Here is a 15624-nt window from a genome sequence, read left to right as displayed (position 1 = left end):
ATGTTACATCGCCTGTCTTCTTTCTCAGTTTTGGTGTCAGCTGGGATGGAATGTTTTGACCCATCAGCAGTTTTGCTTGCATTTAAATGCCACGGTGGGAAATCTGTTATTAGAAGTACCGTGTAGATTTCTTAAGCTGAAGCATGTTCAGTCACAACATTTGTTTTTAGAAGGAGTTATTTATAACAGTTGGAATGAAGCTCAAGTCAGAGAAAGCCTGTAGTGCAAAAGTAGAACATTTTAAAAACTTTATGCAAAGTAACTGGCAATTTGCTTCAAAAGAAGCAGGAGAAACATGAACCTTTAAAAAAAATTTAAAATGTTTCCCATTGATGGGGGATGTCCTGCTCTGTCGTTCTCACCTTATTTCCTTTAAGATAGACTTTCTCATTGAACCTGAAGCTAGGCTGGTGGCCAGTGAGACCCAGTGACCCTCCTGTTTCTCCCCCTCATAGTGTTGGGGTTTCAGGTGTGGGAATGGCTGAAACCAACTTTAACATTGATGCTGGGGATTCGAACTCAGGTCCTCAAGCTTGTGCAGCACTGTTACCCATAGTGTGATCTTTTAGACAGTCCTTAAACCAGTGATGGAGCCATTCTAGATGGTCAGTTATTGCTGGTTATTATCAGTTACTGAGGGACTTACTTTTTTTTTTTTTTTTTTGAGACAGGCTATCTCTGTGTAGCTATGTAGACCAGTCTGGCCTTGAACTCACAGAGATCTGCCTGCTTCTGCCTCCCTAGCACTGGGATTAAAGGCATGTGCCACCACCTCCTGGCTTGGGAGTTACTATTCTTGCTTAGTGGTTTTTATAATTGATCATTTTGTGCGTGGGGCTGATTGTTAGTTTTAATTGTAAACTTGACACAATCTCCTGAGCATCTCAAGGAGAGCCTGTCTTCGTTGGGTTGGCCTGTGAACATGTCCATGGGGGATTATCTTGATTATGTCAGTTGAAGTGGAAAAACCTGCCCACTGTGGGCAGCAAAATTCCCTTGGGTAGGGTTTTTATATGAGTCTGAACCGTTAGAAAGAAGCATGTGTGCATTCATTCTCTCTCCCTCTTGACTGTGGGTGTGACTAACTGCTTCAGGTGGACTTATGTGGACTTAACTTCTCCACAGGGATGGGCTGTAACCTGGAATTGTGAGCTGAAATAGACCCTTTCTCTCCTCGCTTGCTTTTGTTAGGGCATCTTATCACAGCAACTGAAAGAAAACTAAGGTGTCAGGGGCAGTCAACTTAATAGTGTTTGTTAATCATAAAGGTGATGATTAATATACCATATATATATATTCTTTTCTTTTCAAACAGGTTGAATGTCATTTTTACAAAATTTGATGAAGTCCAAAAGTCTGGAAACATGATACAGTCTGCAAATGGTGAGTGGGAAAACCAGTCTCCATTTCTGCATTTTTCAGTTTCATGGCAAAAATGCTTTTGCTATTTCTGAATGGATACTAGATGTTTCAATAAGGTTTTCTAGGTCTTTGAAGTTAGATTTCCTCCATGTACTTTGCCAGGCCAGTGGGCTTCCCACTGCCTTGGTTTCAGAACCTCAGTTGTATCCATTAGATACAGTCCATTCTCCTCATCATCCCATTAACTTGCTGGTGCAGACCTGAGCTGTCCCGGCAGCATGGGGACATTGGTTCCTCTTCCTCCCCCATGTCTATAGTCTGTGTTATTTAGCATTCAGAGTAATCCTGTTAGAATGCAAATAAGGGGTTGTTGATCACCCATTCATACTCATAGCCAGACTGCAATTTAGTGGCCCCCAGGGTTGGTAGTATGGCCTGGACCCCCCTTTTTTTTTTTTTTTTTTTTTTTTTTTGGTTTTTACGAGACAGGGTTTCTCTGTATTGTTTTGGAGGCTGTTGGTCCAGCCCGGCCTCGAACTCACAGAGATCCACCTGCCTCTGCCTCCCGAGTGCTGGGACTAAAGGCATGCGCCACCACCGCCCGGCTCTGGACCCCTATTCTGAAGTCATTCTTTCTGGAAGTTCTCTCTGCTTCTGCCACGTTGGCTGTTGTTCTAAGTTATCCTGAGCACTCTGAGCTTATGACTTCCATTTCCTGAAACTCTGGTCCCTGGTTTCCTTTTTTGATGTGTATGGTATGGAGGATGATCTACAATAGCAGCTCTATTTTCTGTTGTAAAGAAGGAATGAACTAAATATATAGCAAGGCGAGTAAAAGAATAAATAGGTAATAGATAGCTAAACATCATCAAATCAGGCCCTTGGAACTTCAACCAAAGCCTTATGACAGCCACCTGAAGTTCGTGAAGAAAGAGTCCCAGGCAGAGAGAGTGTCCTCTTGGGTGAGGTTTCCAAGTAAAAGAACAAATAGCAACAGATAAAGGTGGCCTCATCAAATTGGGTGCTCACAGTATCCAGCAGAAACTGACTGGGGAGGTTGAGGCAGTCAGCCGGAGTTCCCAAGACGCTGTCTCTGGGTCTGAGCTTCCCTTAGCTGTTCTTCCGGTGTCTGTTTCCTGCTATAGGTACTCTTATGTCATGGGACAAACAGTAACCTCTGTTGGAAACAGCTTACCTTCTCTTTTCAAGAGTACAGTGTTTTACTGTTTTGCTGTTCTCTTCCTGCCCTGTAACAGTGTCAGTGGGGCCAGCCTAGCCCTACAAAGGGGGTCTTGGAAGACACTTGGCATAAACATGCTTGGGCTTGAAGTTAGGTTGCCAGCCTTGCTTCCAGCGCCAGCTTCTCAGGGAGCACATGACAGTTTAACAATGGAATGTACATTCCCCCTTCACCCATCCTGGTCTTCATGGCAGAGGCCATCCAGAGCACTGTGGCCAGGGGCTTCCTGAGGCTCTCTGCCCCACCCTGTTTACACTCCTTAGCAGTCTCACTAGAAAACACTTGCTTATTTATGATGGTAGGGTCTTGATTTTATTCCCTTTACTTTTTCCTCTATTCCCACTGAGCAAGGTTCAGTCCCTCACAACAGTCTCTGGCCTGTGCTAGGTGTGTGATATGTATTGTTCCATAAATACTGTAAGGACTGTGATGTTGAATCATGGCCTGTCGTTTCTACTTCTTGGCTTGCCTTCACTCTACTTGTTGATGGTAACTGAGGATAAATAGGTAACATTTGTGATTCCCAAAAGGAGGAAAAGACAGAAGTAAATTACTGTAAGAATGAAAAGCCATTCAGGAATCAATTGCCAACAGAATTGTGTGTGTGTGTGTGTGTGTGTGTGTGTGTGTGCGCGTGCGTGCGTGCGTGCATGCATGCCCTACTTGGTTCTCTGGAGAAAGAAAGCTAATTAGTATAAATAGCAGTAGGGGAAAAGAAATAATAAACTTACTTTCAAGACATTTGCAGGCACATTTGGGTAAGAAGGAAAGCCTGGCTCCTGTAACCCTCTGCTGACTCAGTGAATAAACTTCGAGCAGGAAGGAATGCATGGTCCCAAACTGCTAAAGGACTGTCACCTGCCTTGTTTGTGTGTTATATCATCCCTACTTGAGTATGAAGACAGCCATCAGCAAATGAAGCTTTTAACTCTGCCTCTATGGTTTTGCTGTTGTGGATATGCTGTGTAAAACACTATCTGACTTTTCTGTTTGGCTTCTTGCACAGCACAGTTGTTTTAGAGTTTGCACAGTAGGTACTATACCATGTTAAATTCCTTTCTTTTTGAGACAGAGTGTTGTTGTGTAGCATAGTCCTGGAACTTTACTTGACCAGACAGGCCTTGAACTCACAGGAATTCCCCTGCCTCTCCTTCCCAAGTCCTGAGATTAAAAGCATGTACTATCATTCTTTTTTTGTGGCCTGATTTGTAAATAGAGACACTTCCTCAGCTGACTCTAAAATAGTGTCTTTTCACTGATCTGTGCCATTTCAGATTTGAAAGTTTACCAGCTCGTAGTCAGTGTTAGGACATGATATTTGCTGTTCAGTGGATAGTGACTAGAGTGTGAGGGCCATGTCCCCCAATAGGTTGTGCAGCTAGTGTTAGGGAACAGCTAGCAGGTAGCTGAAATGTGTAAATGTCCTTTCTGTGTGTTCTCTCTCCAAGCCTTAGCTTTGCAGCCTGGGGCAAGCAAATCTGTTGTGCCCAAGTTACAAAGATCCCCAGAAACCACCAGGAAAACAAACCCACCAACCTGTAAAAGCAAGGTTTTCTTTGTATTGATTGTTCATTCAACCATGGCAGGGACCCCATCTAGCAAGCTGATACAGCAGCCTCCAGGGGGATTGAAGTTCCCTGTCTAGGTTTTAAAGACAAAAGTTACAGGATTACATCAGTAGGTACAGGTTGGTTGACATTTGGGAACAATCAGGAGAATCTCTCAAAGTCATATTTTGTCATGAAATACCTGTGTACCAATCTCATTGGTCAGTGCTGAGAGGGAACATTCTGTGGTTTCTATGGCATTGTCTTGCTACTTGCAGGTGGCCTGTTGTACATAGATACCAATAGTTTTCAGAACTATGTCCTGGAGACTTCAGGGGAGGTTTTGATCTTCCTTCCTTCCTTCCTCTCCCTCCTCCCTCCCTCCCTCCCTCCCTCCCTCCCTCCCTCCCTCCCTCCCTCCCTCCCTCCTCCTAAAAGAATCCCTTCCTCCCTCCCTCCCTCCCTCCTTTTAAAAAAGAGTATTTCAGGTTATTGGAATATGCTTGAAATTGCCCCCCTGAAAGTACTTTTTTAAAACAAAATTTACATGGAGTTTTAACCTATTTAGTGTTAGGAAGAGCAGGAGAGGTTCCCTTTCCAATCCAGGGCCCTCTATAATGTTGCAGGTGGCATCATGGATTCCATACACTAATGATAATGTGTAGTCTTTCTCTGCTAAAGCAGCAAGGTGAATGTCAATCTCTGCTTCTGCAAGATCCAGAATTTGGGATCCTATCTGTTGCTACTCCAGCTTCTGTTTCTGAAGGCGTGAAATCATTTGACAGAGCAGTAGACAGGCATGTAAGTGCAGTGTCAAATTTCTTTATCTTTGTTTTTCAAGGAAGCTGGTGGACTCTTTATCTGCTGTTGCTACAGCGTCTTTAAATCCCTGGTACCTGCAGGGTTATGCTTGTACACCTGAGGACATTGTTCCTTATCTATACCAACTACAATCATACAACAACCAAGTGGCCTCATATCAGCATTCTGGGTATAGATGTAAGAAATATTAGCTGTTCTGCATAGCATGCCCACAAGAGCCTCACAGTAGCGATTTCTAATTAGCTGCCTCATACTTGTCCTTTCCCTGGGATCTGCTGCCAGCTGTCACTCAGTCACCACACAGCCAGTGTTTTCCTTATCTTGAACAAGTGAGTCACTGTGCTGGAATCCAGTGGTGTGTTGGGCACTTTGTCCTGTATGACTCTTCCTCTGACCTCGATGTAAGGTGACCCCTGTCAGTCACTTTAAGTGTTTATACCTGGTAGAGTCAGCTTTCCGCCAATGGTAATGTGACAGTCAAAACTGGTGCTGGAATTATTAGACATGTTGGTGTAACTTCTACTCCACACAGCCTGCTACATTTAATTTTAAAATCACATACACAAACTATGGCACTCAACTGGAGTCGGTTCTCTCATTCCAGCATGGGAGTTCCAAGGATCAAACTTAAGTTGTCAGGCTTGGCAGCAAGCACTTTTACCTGCTGGACCATCTCGCTGAGCTTTTGCTCACTTTTAGCTGTGCAATTTTAAGTCTTCATGGTTGAGCTGTAGGAATTCTTTTTTAGACTTCTGGATCATAGGATTCATGGCTTGTAAATAATTTGCAAAGTGTCCTTCTTCCTATGTCTTGGTATATAAAATTTAAAATTTGATGAAGTGATTCATCTGTTTCTTTTACTTTTGTCACCTGTGAACAGTGATGCCATTTTCAGCTAGAAATAGAAACTCTAAATTAGTACTAACCTGCACAAACTTGCTTTTGAAAAGATTAATTATTAATTTTGGACAATTTCATACATGTATGTGGTCCCTTGTGATTATGTTCGTCCCTCTTCCCCTCTTCTCTGCTGGCCTCCTCTTCCCATCTAGCCCCCTCCTACTTTAATGTCTTTTCTTTTTTGTTTTTTGGTGCAGGTCTTGAAAATAATTATCATGAACACATATTTTTACAAGACCTCCCAATGTTAACGGCAATCCCTCTAAGAAAGAGATAATGCTTATTTTGGGTTGTTTCTTAACATGCTTTAAATTGTATCCTGTGAAGCCAGAGGGCTTCATTCTTTGTAAGTGTGACATGATTGTGACTGAAATCAGAGGTAGAGTCATTGCCAAGTAGCAATGTAAAATGACTTGCTGTCTGAAGTAGAATGCTTCATCTGTATATGATTCCTCCTTGTTGCTAGGCTACCCAAGGGCTTTCAGCTTTGGCAAAAATATGGGCGTTAAAAATATGTTGTTTATATAGATGTCTCTTTTTCTTTTTTGCATCTCCATATAATTAGCAAACCCCTTGAAGAACAAATTACAGTTTTCTCTTCTATGGTTTTCAGAAAGCAAATTATTATTATTTTTTTATGAAGCAGATGTGCTATGCTTTCAGGAGAATTGGTCTCTCAGCTTGAAAGAGCATTAATTATGGACTAGTCAGTGTCCTTTATTGACAGCCACTTAAAGATCTTGAATTGTGTTTGATTGACACAAGGCCATGGATATAGTTTGGTTAGAAAAGTCACATGGTGTCGTTTCCCTAAGAAAACCTAACATGCTGATGAGGGGATCTAGAAAGTCTCATGCCAATTAAATGCTTGGAAATGTCATAATCTGTAGCTAATGGAAAGGACAAAATATCATTTACAGATAATGCCACACACTAAATTTACAGATAACGATAAAACTGTTATTTGTTACAGACATGAACACACCTGGGGTATCATTTTGCTGCCAAATGCAGCCGTCCTTACATTTTAACAGCTGAAAATAACTTGCCAAATGTTTCCTAATCCAACTTTGTTGGAGGAGAGCTATCTGAGAGCCTGAAAACAAACCACTGATGAGCACGTTAGGTAAGGCTGTTGTCAGGTGTGGCGAGGACAAAACGTTCATTTAAAGGGAACCTTTACTGAGCAGCCAGCCCTCCATTTTCCACTCAACAGGGCTTTAAAGGCAGTGTGGTGCTACTTGAAGGCGTGGGTGGGTAATGGCCCCTTTCTGCCCCTGCTGTTTATTGGGTTGTGCATCTCCCAGGCTTGGAGAGTTCAGTCTTAGGAAAGTTTCCATCCTCACAGATACGTGGGAAGCGTGCTGCCAGGCTGGCACATGTGTTGGGCTGTGCTGAGGAGAAGCCCACTCAAAATAGCCTAGAAGAGGCCTCTCTCAGCAGCTTCAGTGGAGTGAGCAACAGGGACTGTCTGTGTCCTCCCCATGTGGGACTGAGAATGCTTCTTGTTTTAAGGTGGATGGCAGTTAGGGAAAGGGTGTTTCTTAAGGGAGTAGAGAGTTGGCTTGCAAAGCCTGAATAAGCTGTAAGAGGACTCTTATTATCTGAGTAAAGACAGATAGAGGCACTCCCCTCCCCTAGCTGTTGTGAAAAACACAGAGCGAGAGTCTAGGCTTTTATTTTGGAATGAGGTGGCACTTGTCACAGTACTGGCTCTCCTGAAGAAGGTGTGGGAGAAGTGTCTACTGATGCCTAAGCTGCTGTGAGAAGGACTCAACAGCATTTTTATCTGGTACCAGATCTCTGACACCATGACCACTGGGAAAGGTAGGCACTTTATGTATCCTGGAAAGTGTAATTATTGCCGATGGACTGGGGAGCCAAGAAAAGATGTAGGACATTTTATAATCTCGTTGTTAACTTATGCCCATGGCTAGAAAGTAAAGAACTTGTTGCTGCAAGTCTTATTTGACAAATGACAAAGCCTGCAAATTATTAGAGTAATAAAGTTGACGACCTTCAAAGACTAGAAGGACACACAGAAGGAAGCAAGGGTTGGCCAGCTGTCCCAGCAGCGCTTTTAGTTTTTCTCTGCTCCTTTATGTTCTGGGGATGTTGGGGTTTTGAACATCTTCAAGCATTTGTTAATAGACCTAAGCAGTATTCAGAAAGGCTCTGCTGGCTAGGAATGTCTGATTTTCTCCATCTGCAGCTGGAAGGGAAACAAGCGGCAGATGCTGTCACTGCCTTCCAGTTGCAGTGTTCGCCCTTCCAAACGGCGATTCTGTAAGACCACAAAAGTTGAAGAGGGAACCGCTCAGCACAGGCTGTTCACACAGCCCTCTTGTTGCCTAGCCTCATCTTCTGGGGAGGATTTGCCCAGGCTCAGGCAGTGCTCAGGGGACTGGAGAGCCCCTGCAGAAAGTAGGGTTGTGTTTACTGGCTGAGTGCTGCTGATGGGTTAGGAGCAACCTGTTCACTGTCCTAGGGGTGATGCTCCTGGCAGACATAATCTCTTGATTCTGAGGGACATTTCCAGACACTTAACTGAAGCAGATGCAACTCAAAGCAACTGTTTATAGTAGGTCTGTTCATCTGTCTTCCTTGTAGGGATCCTAAAGGGCTTGCGTCTCTATCTTGTTTGTGGTTTTTGGATTACTTTATTTGTTTGTATGTGCATGGGTATGCCTGTGGAGGTCAGGGGATGACTTGCAGGAGTTGGTGCTCTTTTTTTGTTATATGGGTCCTGGGCTTGAACTCTGCAGCAAGTGCCTTTACCAGCTGAGCCATTATGGTCTGATATCTCCTTAAACTAAGCCTGCTTTAGCTGAAACCAAGCAGAAGTTTTATTCTGGCTGAAAAGTGTCCTATTAGAAGATGCCATATCTCTGCTCATGTTTTCATGTTAATAATTTACTGGGTATGGTGATGGTAGTTTTCCTTACCTTGTAATTGCCTTTTGTCAGGGTTACTGACTGTTTAGGAAATCAATACCTGGATGGAAACAATGAATAATTCATGTTCCAAAGTCTTTTATTTGAAGCTTTGAAAATGTGTCACTGATAATAGCATCTGCCTTAAGTTGTTGTATTTGAGGGCTGTTTTCTAAATATCAGGACAAAATAATCTAGAAGTCGGCCTGGGAAGACCCTTGCTAACTCTGATTTTATCATGAAGACCACACTTCTGCTTGGGAGCTGCTTGGGAGCTCCTTCCATGCCCCCTGCCTTCTGTGTTTGGGATGCAGCTTAAGCTGCAAGTGTGGTGAGAAACAGGGATCTGAGACCACTGTATCTGAGTATCTGTTAGTCTATGGCTAATAAAAGAGGTTGACAGTGTGCACATGGTGACAGCTACATGTGCAATCAGAGCACATCTCCACACTTTGTTGTTTACTGTATTATCCCCATGAGGTGGCCTCTGAAGAGTAGGCCTGAGGTTTCAGGTTCTCAGTAATTGGGTTAGTGTCAGGATACAGGAAAGAAAATGCTGTGCTCTGCTATCTTAGATCAGGTACCTGCTGTCTGGCATGCCCTCCTGCTACCTCCTTTACTGCTGTTGTTAAAGCTGGGCCTATGTTTGTTTCTGTGCTTAGTAGCTGTAGAGAATGATTCAAAAAACAAAAGCCTCGAAACAGACTCAAGACAGGCAGGTATGGAGCTAGCAGTGGTACCCTGCTCGAAAATTAGCACCTGGGAGGCTGAGGCAGGAGGATAACAAGGTTAAGGAAGGGGGTGCCCTGCAGATGTGGTGCTGAGGAGGTTTGGGGTGGGGTAGGATTCTGGCAAAGAAAACTGTAATATAGATTCATGAGTTTGGTTTTAGTGACAGCTTGCTGGTATTGGAGGGAAGCACTTGGAGAAGATGCCCAGGGCTCTGTCTACCATGTACAGAAGCCCATCCCTTCACTGAACGCCATTACTGTGGTATGAACACTTGAGCCACCAAGACTGTGTTGGTGAGGGAGACAGACACAGAGTGGCTGGCCACATGAATTTGATCAAATGCAGCTTATCTGTCATAACCATTTCATAAAACACGGGGCACAGACACCAGTGGGAAACAAAGAAAGATACCATTTCAGAAAGTAAAATAGGTCTTTAAGTGAAATAAATTTAGCTTTGTGAGAAATGTAACAGTTTTCTTTATCTTCAAAAAGGTGTTTTATTTCAAATTATGTGTGTCAATGTGTGTGTGTGTGTGTGTGTGTGTGTGTGTGTGTGTGTGTGTGTGCGCTTGCATGAGAGGGTACATGTGTCCTCAGAGTCCAGAAGAGGGCATTGGATCTACTGGAGCTGGAGTTACAGGTATTTGTGAGCTACTTGATGAGGGTGCTGGGAACTGAACTCAGACTCTTCAGGAGTAGCAAGTGCATGTAACCACTCAGCCATCTCTAGCCTCAGTTTTCCTTATTTTCCTCAGTTTCATACAGACTAGTATAAATCATCCTTAAAGAATATCGCCAGTCCTTCAGGTAGTTCTTGGGTCTACTGGTAGCTGTATTGTAAGTAGGGAAGGAGCTTTGGGGCTCAAATAAACAACATGTAAGGCATCCTCTGTAGGAACAGTATGTGACCTGGGCAGGAGGCCTTGGTTTTAAGAACTTGCTAATTTTGTGTGTGTGTGTGTGTGTGGTGTATGTGTGTGTGTGTGCACAAGTGTATCTGTGAGTACACACACCCTGGAGCTGGAGTTACCAATGGTTGTGTGCTGGGAACTGAACTAGGTGTTTTGTTAGAACAAGTGCACTTAGCTGCTGAGACATCTCTTCATACCCCGGACCTTAGTTTTATATGATATGGTTGGTATTCTATGTAGATACAGAAAGCTCTCTTAAGATTCCAAGATGCAGAATCAGATGTACAAGACCTCTAACCATCCCGGCATGGTGGCACCCACCTTTAATCATAGCACTCAGGAGGCAGAAGGAATTCTTTGAGTGCAAGGTCAGTCTGGTCTCCAAAGCAAGTTCCAGGAGCAGGACTACATAGAGACCTGTATCAACAAAAGTGAAACAAAACAAAGCAAGAAGAGCAAGAGAAGGAAGAGGACGGCCTGAAAAGGGTCTGCCTCCTCGTTGCCAGATCTCACGTGCCACAAGGCTTGTTGGGGAAGAGGTGATTTTAGAGCTGAAGCGGGGAGCATGTGCAGGCAGCCAGGGAAATGTTGCTGAGCCAAGGAACATAGTCGTACTCGGGAAGCAGAAGCGAGGCTCCAAGAGACTAGAAAGGGCTCCCTGTGGCCCAAGTTGGGATACTTTAAGCTACAAAAGAAGCTTTTATTAGACTAAGGGCACTCGAGGGTGGGTGGCGTGCAGTCACCTCCTTCCACAGAGCATAGTGTGCAGTGGGCTGGGAGGCAGTGGGGTTTGTTTACCTCCCTGGTGCACCTGAGAGCAGGGCCTAAAAGCTCATGTGGTAGCCAACTTTGTTCAGAGCATCAGACAATTTGTACTCTGAGGGTTAAGAGAATCTCCTGGTTACAGTGTACAATCACCAGGACATTGTATAACCATGTTTTCCCATAAAGCCACAAGAGTAAGAACAGCTAAAGTAAACTCACTCCTGTCTGCTACTCCTGGGAGCAGCACGGAAACACATTCTGAGAACAATTCTGTGTTTCACAGAAAATGAGGTCACAAGATTCTTGTCTTGTTTTCCTGGAGTCTTCTCACAAGCACTCAGAATTCTCGTACGATTCAATTCTTGGACTCTGTTCTGACTGGTTGGATATATATGATTTACCTGTGTATCTTAAGTGTCCAGAAAAGACTTAGGAGATCAGTAGAACAATATGTAGGTGTGTATACAAGAAATTTTCAGAGAGGTTAAGGAAGGAAAACGTGCCCTGAATGTGGGGCACCACCCCGTAGCCTGGGGGTTCAGGTAGAATAAAAAGCAAAAGAACAAAGTGTAGGCATTTCCTCTCAGGTTCTCTCAGGTTCCTGGCTCCTGTGATGTGGGCTTTGCCCCACGAACTGAAATTGGCAGGTAAGATACAGCTTCCCTCTCTATTTTCTCTTTGTTTTTGTTTTATGGCCACTTCAGTAACACCAATAGATGATAAACATGACATTCTGCCTCTGAGATCTTCCTCTTTCAATGAAGAAACCAATGGAAAAAGCACATTGAAGTCTTACCCACAACTAGCTAACCCCTGATCCACAGAATGGTTAAGGTCATCTGAAAACCTGGGAAGACCAAGACACTGTGAGAGCCTAGAGCACACTAGGGAGACTGGGTGTGTATCAATTGTATCCTGGACACACAGGACCCTGTCTGAGAACTAAGGATGCAGGTAGACCGTGGGTGTGTATCAATTGTATCCTGGACACATAGGATTCTGTCTGAGAACTAAGGATGCAGGTACACAGTGGGTGTGTATCAATTGTATCCTGGACACACAGGACCCTGTCTAAGAACTAAGGATGCAGGCAGACTGTGGGCGTGAACCCCTATTGTATCCTGGACACTTAGGACCTTGTCTGAGAACTAAGGATGCCAGGCAGACTGTGGCCACTTGGTAATGAGAATGCAATAGCCTGGCACTTTAGTCAAAGCAAGTCTGCTGTGTTACTGTAAGACGTTGTTATAGGGAAACAGGTGTGATGTATGTGGCAGCTCTGACTTTTAGTAACTCTGCAAATGCAATACTTTCCTCAAAGTTTATATTTAATATATAAAAACTGCAAAAAAGTAAGGAGATTAGACAAGTTTTTTATTTGCCTAATCTTCCCATAATACTGTAATTATCTGCCTTGTCTGCCCATAATACTGTAATTGTTTACTGACATTTATACATGAATTGGTTTTATTTTTGAAAAGAACTTAATCTGGGTTTTTGATTGTATGCTTATATATTTTTTAAAATGTTTTCTTTATTTGAAACAGACACTGCCATTTACTTTTTAAGGCAAAAACTAGAGTCATGGAAGCTGGCACTTTCAGTGATAGGAACTCCTAAGATGCCCACATAAGACTATCAAGGCCTGATCTATGGGGCCTTGGTAGAACTGGAGATTGGGAGAGAGTGAGAGCATTCTGAGTAGCACAGACTACTGCTAGTAAGTATTTGGGTCGGTGAATCAGAGAGGTTGTTGGAAGAGATGGGAAGGAGGAAAGGGCTGAGAACGATGCCATGTTTTGGCTTGGTGGTGCCAAGTGAGTCAGGACACCAGAGCAGGGTCTGAGGGTGGACTGATTGTGGCTGATGATGGTTTTGGAATACCAGATGTTGAATTTGTCTTGGTTTAAGTAGTCTATATTTTGGAGTAGAGATGGAGCTGCTATGAGAAGATTGAGATATTTATTAGGCTGTTAGTCTTTATTTTAATTGCCATTTTATTTCTCTTTCTCTTTTCATGAAGAAGTATAGTTCTTGACAATCCTAAAGGTTTCTGAGGACTGAGGCTATTGAAGCTCAGATGGGGAATCTGAATGCTAATTTGCACTAAGAGGAAATAGCTTACGGCATAATCACTGCTAAGTACCACTGACATTTTGTTAGGAGACCATTCCCAAATTTGGCTCTGGGCTTTCCAGCTCTCTTGTCCTTGTGCCTGCCTAGTGGCTGTCACAAAGAATCAGGTCGGTATGGCCACACTGATAATTAAAGTGGCATTCCCAAAGCTGTACATGTGATTGCTGTAGGGCTTGGACTCTGATAGTGACTGGTATAGTATTCCTTGAGGTCAAGGCCAAAAGTAAAACAAGTACTGTGGTATAAAAGAGGATGAATATTTAATCAGCGAAAGGATATTCAGTGGTTCTTGTTAATATGGCCTTTTTACAGGTTGTTTTGGGTGCTGATGTTCTTATTGTTTAAAACACTATTTTAAACCTTTAGTTTCTCATCAACATTTAATCTCTTAATGATGCTTAAACTCTCTTTCCTTTCCTTGAATTATTAAAACTATGTCACATGCATTGTCAGGTTGGAGAAATAGCTCAATGGGTCAAGTGCTTTCTGCACGACTGTGAATGAGGACCAGAATTGGGATTCCCTGGAACCCATTTAACAGCAGCTACAGTAACCTGAAGGTCTATGGAGAGACAGAGTGGGGAAACTTACCTTGGTTACTTTTCTATTGCTGTGATAAACACCTTGGCCAAGGCGGCTGATAAAAGAAAGCATCTAATTTGTTTCATGATTTCAGAGGGTCAGAATTCATGGTGGTAGAACAAAGGAGCAACTGAGAGCTTACATCTTGATTGATCTACAACCACCAGGAGATGATAGATAGATAGATAGATAGATAGATAGATAGATAGATTGTGATTGCTTACTTTATACTGATTGCACGAGTTTTTTGAAACTTTCAAGCCTGTCCCAGTGCCACACCTAATCCTTTTCAAACAGTTCCACCAACTAGGGACAAGTATTCAAATATATGAGACTACAGGGGCCATTCTCATTCAGGCTACCACAAACTGTCCAGCTATGTTGTTTGGAGGTTCAGTTTTGGGAACGTGATTAGTTGTAGATAAGGTAAGGTCATCAGGGTAGAGTCCATGGTTGAAACTTGATAGTTTTGTCAAAAGCAGTGTGAGAAGGATCTGGGATTCAGCTCTGCTAGTAGAGTACTTGCCTAGTGTGCATGGCCCTGTACTTGTTCTGGAAGTTCATGTTGTGCAGTTAGTGTGATTTGTTCACACTGTATACCTACCAAAGTGCCTGAAAATGGGACAGATCCTGATGAAGTTTAGTAGGTAATTTTCCACATCAGGTAACAGCTGGCTTCCAGTTCCTTGCATAAGTTACCCTGGCTTTTTTTTTTTTTAAACAAACAACGCTTTGTTCATTAACCTGGAGCTCAAAAGAGAGGCTCTACTCCAGTCTCACTAGGACCTCTGTCCATCCCACCACACCCTCGTGTCTACCGTTTCTTGCTGCCTTCAGGAGGTGCATTACCAGCTAATTAGAAGAGCTCTAAGAGCGGGGCATGCTTCTGTTCTAGACAAAGGGTCTGGGGTGTAGCTTCTGCTTGACAAAGCTGACTTCTGTAGGAAGGATAGAGAGAAATTCGGTTTTGTTTAAGTCCAGTTTATTAACCTCGTACTGTGTAACCCCAGTGGTATTGGAATTATAGCCATGCACTGCCTCTAACCCTGGCTTTAGAGGGGAGCTTGGAGCGTGTTATAAATTGGGTGTAAACTTTCTGACACACTGTCCTCTGACATAATTGGACAATGAGATTACTGTTTGGAGAATTGGCTTAGAAGCTATGGGATGCTATGAAAAGCCAAAGGCAGTGATGGGTGTGCCTGTGTCTGGCCAGGATGGTGAAAGTGTGGAATGTGGACAGTCACTTGGTGTATTTAGGTCAGGTAATAAGCATGATTCTTGTGTGAGGACAGGTATCACATCAGTCATCTCAGTAAACTGTTAACTGTAATTCATAAAACGTTTTTCTAAAAGATTTATTTATTTATTATTTGTACAGTGTTCTGTCTGCATGTGTCCCTGCAGGCCATAAGACGGCTCCAGATCTCATTAGGGATGGTTGTGAGCCATCATGTGGTTGCTGGGAATTGAACTCAGGACCTCTGGAAGAGCAGCCAGTGCTCTGAACCATCTCTCCAGCCCCCTTCACAAAACTCTTAAAGAATCACTGGATGCAGGGCAATTACACGCCTCACCCCTCAAGTATATATGCCCGTTGTCTCCCACTACATGACACTTACTTAAACCTTGCTCAATTCCTGGTTTTAGCCTGCAGTTGTGTGCCTTCTACCTGTGCCGTGCATCAGGATG

The 15624-nt window shown here is 43.3% G+C and overlaps 1 protein-coding gene across 41 annotated transcripts in view; it reads left to right on the top strand.

Annotated features, from left to right (window-relative positions):
• Positions 1–15624, top strand: part of Clasp1 (cytoplasmic linker associated protein 1) — a 227789-nt gene that overhangs the window by 93511 nt on the left and 118654 nt on the right. For 40 of the 41 annotated variants that reach the window (XM_040738743.1, XM_040738742.1, XM_040738752.1 and 37 more), the window contains one exon: positions 1316–1383. In XM_040738743.1, coding sequence (XP_040594677.1) covers positions 1316–1383 — 68 coding nt within the window. Of the gene's footprint in view, positions 1–1315; positions 1384–7429; positions 7699–15624 lie in introns of those variants that run through there. The other variant, XM_040738745.1, reaches the window with a different exon arrangement.

The sequence above is a fragment of the Mesocricetus auratus genome, unplaced genomic scaffold, assembly GCF_017639785.1.
Source record: "Mesocricetus auratus isolate SY011 unplaced genomic scaffold, BCM_Maur_2.0 Super-Scaffold_100676, whole genome shotgun sequence".
NCBI lineage: Eukaryota > Metazoa > Chordata > Mammalia > Rodentia > Cricetidae > Mesocricetus > Mesocricetus auratus.
The sequence above is the reverse complement of the archived record's forward strand: the minus strand, read 5'-3'. Positions and strand labels throughout refer to the sequence as shown.